The sequence below is a fragment of the Protobothrops mucrosquamatus genome, unplaced genomic scaffold (genome assembly GCF_001527695.2).
Source record: "Protobothrops mucrosquamatus isolate PMUCROS unplaced genomic scaffold, P.Mucros_1.0 scaffold351, whole genome shotgun sequence".
Classification (NCBI taxonomy): Eukaryota; Metazoa; Chordata; class Lepidosauria; order Squamata; family Viperidae; genus Protobothrops; species Protobothrops mucrosquamatus.
The window spans coordinates 610,096-619,840 of NW_015386686.1; the positions used below are offsets into that span (position 1 = coordinate 610,096).

The following is a 9,745-nucleotide window of genomic DNA, read 5'->3' on the forward strand; positions in this document are numbered from 1 at the left end:
GAAAAGGTGGCGGAACTCAAACCTGGCCACGCCCTCATCAAACCCTAGGACCGCCCCTTTAGAGAACAGGAATGCAAGTAAAATTTGGGAGGGGCTATTTCCGGTGTGGGAGGGGCTATTTCCGGTGCGGCCGGCCCGGAAAAAGGTGCCGGAACGCGGTTCCGCCGCGTTCCGGCTGAAAAAAAGCCCTGTTTATATTTAACACTAGCTGGCCACGCATTGCTGTGGCTCAGTCTGGTTAAATAAAAAAGAAAGAAAAGAGAAAGCGCACTTTTGTAATGTTTAATTTCACAATGCTAACGTGTGTTGCTTTTACGTCCAACAGATGGCGCTGTTTTTCCAAAAAAGCATGTTTTTACCTGTCACAGGTATGACAGCTATACATCTATATAATAGTAGGTATATAAAAATACGCACATATTTGAATGCAACATTGTGTCAAATTTCAAAGCACTCGGTGAAGAACTTTTGGAGATTTAAGATTTTGAACAAACGAACATTTTCATTTTTATTTATATAGATTAATCCCATTTGTTCACTGTGCTCCACTTTCCTTACTAGAACTTCATTTCCATTTTCAGTTATCAGTAGTTCATCAGGATAGTGCAGGTTACTGATGTTCCTTCCTCCAGGTTTAGAAACATGCTATTTTTGTAAATACCTTCCTCAATATATATCCAGCATATTGACTGATTAAATAAGAAGAGAGTATTTAGTCCTGTGTAGATGTGATAGGTATTCATAACTTATTTATTCAAGAATAAAATGTTGAGTTTAAATGCAGATATTCTTAACACAGATATTATGCTTTAATTTAACCTACAAAGGCTGACACCATATTATTGCACCCTAAATACTGTATATGTATAACAGTATAAGCTTTTATGGAATAAAATCCACTTCATCTGTTACTTAATAATTGAAAAATAAAAATCAATCATATGACTGTTTTTAACAGTTAAAATGTAAGAGAATAATTTTATCATTGATATATCAAATGCCTGTGATAGCACCTTAAATGTTATAACGATTTTTAAGGAGACTCCATAAAGTAAATTCATAAGCATTTTTATAAATAATACAAAATATTTTTTTCATAAATTATTACCACACACACATATAGTGAGAGAGAGAGAGAGAGAGAGAACAACTGCACATAAAAGGACCCCAGTCAATTTTTTAAAAGAATAACATATTGGCGGTATAATTGATGTGCAAAATTATGGGCCAACATTTTTCTATAAGATTTTATTTAATTTTGGACATGAAAAATGTCATATCTCTAAACAAATAAAGTAATATTCCAGGGGGAGATGTATTTGAAGCTGCACCAGCTGCTATTTACATACCGTGTTCCCCGAAAATAAGAGCAGGCCTTTTTTGGGGGGGGGGGACCAAAAGACCCATTAGGTCTTATTTTCAGGGGATGCCTTATTTTGCGGCCACCCGCCCACTCACTCCCACCATCTGCTTGCTCGCGGCCACAACGGCTTACAGGGCTTCCCAGGGCAGATGCACTTTTTGCCCAGACAGATAAATGTTGGAGACTGGAAGCTTCCTCTGCTTACAAATGGGCCCTTTGAAATGGAGCTGATTGCTCTGTTTCAAAGCGCCCCATTTGCAAGCAGACGAAGCTTCCAGTGTCCATCATTTCTCCGTCCTGGCGAAAAGTATTTGAGCACCTATGGGGCACTTGGAAATGGAGCAATTTGCTCCATTCCCAAGTGCCCCATAGGTGCCCAAACACTTTTCACCGAGAGGGAGACTGGAAGCTTCGTCTGCTTGCAAATGGGGCGCTTTGAAATGGAGCTAATCACTCCATTTAAAAGCACCCCATTTGCAAGCAGTTGAAGCTTCTAGTCTCCCTCTCGGTGAAAAGTGCGTGGCGGAGCCAGAGGCACGGGGGGGCAGGTAATCTGAACATGCTGCGTGGCTGCCTGGCTTGTGGAAGGCTTGTGCAATGGCAGCAGCAGGTGGAGGCCGAGACACAGGGAGGAGGCAGGCGATCCTGACGCAACGCCCACTCCATCCTGTCTTTCTGCTTGCCCATGGCCATGCCAGGATTGCCTTCCTCCCCCCCATGCCTGTGCCTCTGCCTGCTGCCGGTGCCACCGCACAAACCTCCCATGAGTCTCCTGTGAGCCAGACTGCTATGCAGCACGGCTGGATCACCTGCCTGTCCTCCACCTCTGCCTCTGCGCTCAGACTTACCTGCACTGCGGCCAAGGGCTGGTGGGCTGTGGCTGCTGCCAGACACCATCAGCCCCTGTGAGCTCACTGCCTCTTGTGCTGGCTATGCCCATCCCCCCAGGCTTCTTTTGGGGGTAGGGCTTATATTAGGGGTGGCTCTTATTTTGGGGAAAACCTGGTAGGTCTTTAGAATGTTTTGCTGAAATTTGTATTTAGAAAAAAGATGAATGTGCTTGCTTGAATGTTGAGATAGATATTGGGTGTAATTTTAGATTTTTTTTGAATACTTAAATTTTACTTTAAAACTACTGTAAAACAACCTGCATGTTTAAAGTAATACTGTTTACTTCTAATACATTTTAATGCCATCTTATCAGGCTGTTACCTTGCAAATATTTCTTCTTAATATGTTACTTCTGAGAGATATTAGTACTTATGTGATTGAGATTGCAACATGTAGTCATGAAGAAAATTACATTTGGGCACAGTCAATGGAGTCCGTGTTAATGCAAATCCTGGGAAAATGAAATTCCAAGAATGCCAGACTTCCAAATAGATAGTATCTGTAGTCTTCAATGGACAAAGCTCCAGCTATCTTCCTTTTTAGAACATTAATTATAGCATGGGAATTCCTTTTCTTCCTCAATCAATAAGCCACATATTGTACTAAATTGCTTATAGTCAAAAATGATGATTTCCATATTTTGCAAAGTAAGTTTTATGGATTGCCTTACAGAACACTTAAGAAGAAAGGCCATCTCTGCAATTCATCCATGCAGTTCTGTGTGCCCATGAAAAGTAACTTGTGAAGGATTCAGAAATTTGCTGCAGCAGTGTGAGAGATGGTACAGAAAGCTGAAAGGATGAACAGCAAAGATTGTGTTTTTGCGTCTCCCTCCACTAGAAAGTTGGCTAGTATTAATCCAACCAGTTTCTAAAATAAAGGCATGTGTTTTTGTTTTGAAAAAAAAAACAAAAAATCACAAAACAAATTACAGATGTAATTTTACTTAAGGAAATTCCAGTTTGGGTACTTAAGAAAAAAAAATGTATTTTTTTTCTGACAAACTTAAACAGAAGGAAATTCCATTTAGGTCCAGTAAATTGGAAAGAGTGATTTTTATTTTTAAACTGCATAGATTCAGATTGAAAGCAAGAAAAAATGTAAAGATTTGGAGAGAATGCAAATGGAAGCGACAATGACAGATGAGACCGCCACAGCAGATACAAGACATTGAAGAGGATTCCACATTGGGCAGTAAAGTATTGACTTTTCTATAATTCTAGCCTATGAATTATAAATTGATTTGTGCCTGGAGAACTGTTTTTGACTTTTAGTATAAAAATGAAAAAAATGAACTTGTGATTTATGCTTTGATAGACAGGATAGATTATAGAAAAAAACTATATCACGATGTAACTTTAGAGAGCGAGGTTAAAATATAATTGTGCTTATAATTGCTGTGAAGAATATCAGAAGTCTCTTGTTTGTATCTTTTTTCTTTTCTAGATTTCCTTAACCTTTTTCTTGTACTTTTCTGTTTTTCTTTTCTTCCTTATTTTATAAATTAGTTTGGATTAGTTTTTATCTTCTTTTTTAAAAGTTTTAATAAAAGTTATATATATAATGTAACAGGGTTACTTTTGACAATATCCACCCATCCCATCAATTCAGATAAAGTAGGCGTGCTCAAAGTCTCTTAATTGTTACCATCTTGGAAGAAATGGAAAATATGTCTTTTCTGTCACAGCCCCTGCCCTATGGAACACTTTTCCCTTTGAAAGCCTACCCTTTTTAACTTCCCAGAAAGCACTGGCTGGCTTTTCCTTCAAGCATTGGAATAGGGTGAAGTCAAAGTTAGATATTACCAGGGCTTTTTTTTCTCATCGAACGCCCAGAACGGAGTTCCGGCACCTTTTTTGGATGGAACCTTGTAGGGTAGGCAAGGCGGGTTGTATGACGTGTGTGAGTTCCGGCACCTTTTTTTTTTTTTTTTATAGAAAAAAAGCACTGGATATTATTGTGAGCTGCATTGGGACGTTTGATTGTGGTGCCAATTTCTTCTGTTCCTAGATTTATTTTTGTTTTGTTTCTACTGTTTAAATACATTATGCTTTGGTTGCGAGCCACCCAAAGTTTGGTTTTAAGACGGAAGGCATATATTTTAATTAACTAATTAAAAGTACATAATTTTAAATATTAACTAATTTTAAAATTATGTACTTTTAATTAGTTAATTAAAATATATGCCTACCGTTTTAGTTAATGTTTAAAATTAGTTGAAAGTATCACTGAGGCCAACTGAGATTTAGGACAAGTGTAGGCATGTGTCTGAATAAGCAGAATGCTAGTAGTTAAAATACCAATACTGACATTCCCTAGTTATTAAGATTATGAAGAAACTGCTATTAATTCATATAATTTCTTTTACCTCATCACCCGCCATCTGTTGTAAAATCAATATAGGATTTATTTTATTAGTTCTGAGACATTTGTTCTTGGATAAATGTAGATAAATAAGATTTTCTTAAGAAGAATGGCAGAAAATATATATGCTTTTTCACACATATATCCATAATTAGATGGATAAAGAACATAATATTTAACAGAAAAGAAAATTATAATAGCTGCTGAATAGCCATTAAGAATCATACCATCGGTCTTAAGACAAATGTAAGTAGAATATCCACATTTTCACAGCAAGTACAGTATTTCTTTTTGAGCAAGGGTAAAGAAGATAAATTGTTCCAGCTACAGCAACTTACTGAGCTTATATTTTTAAAAAAAAGTGGAAGTCTCTTAGTAGCCCCAGCAGAGCCAGTGACAATGGATGCTGAGAACTGTAGTTCATCAACATCTGGCGTTTTCCATTGTCTATCCAAGTGCTTCTCAAGCACTTTTTCCAAGACTGTTGCAACTTTGAATCATTCATTAAACAAAGAGACATAAGTCAAGGACTGCTTGTAGTTGTTGAGCTTCTGGTATACTAAAACAAAACAGAAACATGTATTCCCCCCCCCCCTAAAATATGCCCTTTTAGAAAACTGAAGTTGTTTTATTCAGGAATTTTTAATAAACAAATCTATAGAAGTAGAATAAACAGATCTATAGAAGTACCTAGAGAAAAACAACAACTTGGCAATTCAGATAATTTTTCTGAAAATATTAAGTGCTATGAACATACTGAATAGTTTCCCCTATCAGGTTATATCATAAAGTAATTTGTTTGGTGTTGGCATAGTTGCACGAAATGTACTCATTTGGCTTAGTTGATATATGAATCCATCTTTTAAAACACACTCTAGTAGGCTGATAAGGATTTTTCCACAATGATGAGGATGAGGATGATAATGATTTATTAAACTTGTATGCTATCCAACTCTGTCTATGTGAATATTTCAAATTACATGTAGAACAAGAGAGTTTGAAATGTGTAGTTAATTTTAAAAGACTTTTTAAAGATTCCATGTCTATATTTTCACCCAGTGTAACTTTATAAATTTACTACAATTTATTTGTTTTGATTTAGGAATTACCCAACTTCCAAAGGACTCTGGGAGGCTCATAATATAACAACAAATAAAAGTACAATAAACTTTTTAGGACATACATAAAGAGGCAAGTGTTGCAAAGGGGGGGGTGGCAATTCAATGTTCTGAAGAAAGTCTTTGATGACATCTTAAAATAATATAGCTTGGATGTAGATTGTCAAAAGAAGTCATTATATGCTAAAGAAAGAGGAATATTTTTGTTGTTTCACTGCATAACTTGTTTTTGGAAAGAACAGTATTCCTTTGCTTTTTATACCTTAAGCATCCCAATATGTCTGCGTGTGTAATATTTTTTTGTTCCATTCAGTTGTGTCCAATTTTTAGAGACTGCATTTTCGATTTAGCAACATTGTTCTGACAAGAATCGAAAGTGTATTATTGATATTAAATATCTTTATAGATAGGAAGAGTGTAATCTCTTAGAAGAAAATATGCAAGATGCAGAATAAACAAAATCTTAAATATCTGCTCCAAGCTCAGCACACTGTTTGTCTGATATGTGATTTGCTAATGATTCTATGATGTCAAGTAGAAGAGGTTGACTGAGAGACCGAAGATTTGGCAGCTTGGATACCTTCAACAGATGAGATAAAGGGGAAATGGTTAGTTATTGCCATGAATCGAGTAATATGTTTTGTACAAACTAATATTTTATTTTTTCAACTGAGCATAATGAACCTAATCTTAATACAGAAAACTAATGTAATGGAACATGTTTTTCCTTCCATGAAACAAGCAAGTTTAGCAATAATGAGAAGACACAGTTAATATTTAAGTTTTTCTATTGCTTTGTTCTAGCTCTCATTCCTACAAGATGTAGCTTTTGAAAATTAATGATGAGATTCTTGAAAAAAATCAATAGAAAAGACGTTTAAACAATGGATTTTAACAGATGAAATCTTAAAATATTAACATGTTTATAGTGCTTAAAAATTTAAATAATTAAAGATATAGCTAAATACAATAAATCCAATCTCCAAATTTCTAATTTTAAAAGGGAAATATAGTTTGGATTTAGTAGGAAAATTTCTTGATGACTTCCCAAATATCAGTCAATCTGTGTATTATTACAGAATATTTCTACAAGTATAGCCTTGTAGGACTGCATTGCAACCAACCAACCTGAAAAAAAAGTAATAATAAACATGGCTTTCAATTGATCCTATTGTAGTTAAATGCTGTATCTTTCTCTAGCCCTAATAGACTTGTGCTATGGATTTTGAATTATTTTCCCTCTGATCATATAACTTGTCTATGCTATATGACAACCATTACATTTCAAGGTCAAATTATATACAATGCATAGCTGGACAAAGATAGGAAGAGCTGCTATTAATAAAACATAGGAGCTCTTCCTATCTTTGTCCAGCTATGCAAAGTATAAAAATTGACCTTGAAATGTAATGATTATGATATTGCATAGATGAGTTATGCTACTGTAGGAGTTGCTATTATTGAAACATATAAAGGGGTGCAGTGGTGCAGCGACTTAAAGACATGGATTTGTGAGCCAGAGATGGTCAGCATTCCAGCGGTTCAAGCCCACAGGACCACCCGGTGGAGTGAGCTCCCGTCATTTGCTTTTAGCTTCTGCCAACCTAACAGTTTGAAAGCATGTAAAAATGCAAGAAGATAAAAAGGTACTACTTCGGTGAGAAAAACTAGCGATGTTTCATGCAGAAGCTGGTGTCAGACCTGCCTAGATGCGAGGTGAGATCGGCAGAAGAAAGCCAGATGACCTGACATCCCCCCCCAAACATTGCAAGCCAGCATGTACTGTGGACAGCACACATGCACGAACAAAATGAACTACGGTAGCAATCTTAGGCTACCAAAACTACTCTGTGGTTAAAAAGCACTGTAGGCTTCCTTGGCTATGTACACCATACACTAAAAAAAAGAAAAAAGAAAAAAAAAGAAACATATAACTAAACTCTTCTTGGATTCTGTAGAATTAATTTCACACTTGTAAACAATGTAAATGTAATATATAATTTAATTATAATACAGCCTTAATTGTAGGACACGTATTCTTCTTATAAATAATTAAATATAAATATTATACACATACACACGCTTATATGTATCAATATATTACAAGACCAATACTAACAGAAGAACGAAGAAGAGGAAACATTTAAAGGGAGACATTGGGTAAGGAACACTGAAGATTAATCAAGGCAGATTAAAAATGCATAGCAAACAATCCAAAGGGAGCAACAAGAATGAAAATGAGGACTACCTTAAGCTGTTTTCAACCATGGCAGTGAAAGAGGACAGCAGATGCCCAGAACCCCAGAAAACATCCAACCAACCTTGGTGAACTGGTGAACAATGATATATAGGCAATGTCTCTTCATGTCCAGTGCCTGGGTCCTGTCAGCTGCCTCTAAAATCTGAAGAAGAAAAAAAACAAATTTCTTGCATCAAAATGACTCTATAAGCTAAGGCTTGTGTCTAGTGAAGAAAGGAAAACAGAGCTTTACCAGTGTTATTTTTTGCTGAGAAAAAAATAGCCACTTGTGGAATTGTGCCATTTGACCCAGCAACGGAGCAGCCTGTGCTCCTTCCTACTCGACCTTCTGAGCTCTAGAGGTCTTCAAAAAGTACGTGAGCGGTCAGTGACAGAGGGGGAGGCATGTGTGGAACCCAATGGGTTGGCAAAGCAGGCCCAGTGCCTGTGGGGACCCAGCAGGGCAGAATGAGGGAGGGAAAAAAGTGGTAGGGCAGCATGCTGCAGCATCTCTGTAGACAGTGGTAAGAGCGAATGAGTGCAGGAGTGACACCGTGGAAATAACTTCGGGACTGAGTCATAAGTATTTTTTAGGTGGTCTGTTGTAACTTTGAACGGTGTTGCTAACTGACCAGTCATAAATCAAGGACTACCTATATTTCCAACAAGTGCCATATGCCTATAGATATTCTCCAAACCATATTTTGCTTTCAAACCAAATCTCTTTACAGTCTTACTAAATACACATATAACAAACTTTACAGAAGTTTAGCATCCTTGAGCTTCACAAAAACATAGAACCAGATACATTTTGAATGGCAGGGTCTAGTTTAATGACTTATCAGCTTTACACTATTGGGGAAGTATATGATGGCTCTGGTCTCCCAGGGATTCTTCAGAGCATGGGGACATTCAGATACTAAGATTTGTCCTATATAATCTGAAATCATCTGCTGGTTTGCCAATTGGCCATTTTCCATGATTTGAGATGATTCATATGAATGAAAAGGGACTGCACTATTATAACCCACACAATGTATAATTTACCTTCCATTCTTGTATAAAACCAGTAAAGAAAAAAGGGAATTGGTAAGTCACTACAATTAAATATTTAGAAATATTTAATGAATGAACCACATTATTCCTAATTAGGAAATATGGATATTCCTTATCATCGTTTTAAGATATATTAAATAATTTGTATATTACAATTTTTTGTAATATATTTTTTGTAATCAATAATTTCAAAAAAGGAATGCACTGAACTCTATATTGACCATGGAGATAGGTAGACCATAGAGAGAGATAAATCTAGAAACCAATCAGACCATATAGTCCTATCTTGCAAACTCTGCAGTACTTATTTTTGGAATTTTCAATTGATTATTCCCTAGAAAAAATATATTGAGATAATTAGAATTAGTTCCAAATTGATTCATTAGTAGCAATTACCTGAAGCACATTTTCCACAGTGACATTCATTTCCAGATTCTGCTTGCAATATGCTTGAAGACGATTATTATAGAACCCATAATAATAAGGGGCAGCAAAGAGGTAGCTAAAAAAAACAGTTAAAGAGAATTCGTGTTTCATATTATAAGGATACAAGTACCATAAACCGAAGCAGAATAGCAATAAGGACAAACAAAGATTTGACCTCTGCTTATATTCTCTCCAGTGTGTTATTGTTATAATTGCAGCTGGATAATTGAAAATTATCTTTGGCTCTGGGCCATGCACATTGCTGCCATTTCAGCTATATTATATGTG

General features: G+C 36.1%; 1 protein-coding gene across 1 annotated transcript in view; it reads right to left on the reverse strand.

Moving 5' to 3' along the window:
* Positions 1-5,241: 5,241 nt before the first annotated feature.
* The window catches only part of LZTR1 (leucine zipper like transcription regulator 1), a 24,233-nt gene continuing 19,729 nt past the window's right edge, over positions 5,242-9,745 (reverse strand). Inside the window, exons 18-20 of the mRNA XM_015815577.1 lie at positions 9,428-9,533; positions 8,058-8,138; positions 5,242-6,316 (exon numbers count right to left, since the gene is read on the reverse strand). Coding sequence (XP_015671063.1) covers positions 6,200-6,316; positions 8,058-8,138; positions 9,428-9,533 — 304 coding nt within the window. The 3' untranslated portion in view covers positions 5,242-6,199. The remainder of the gene's footprint in view (positions 6,317-8,057; positions 8,139-9,427; positions 9,534-9,745) is intronic.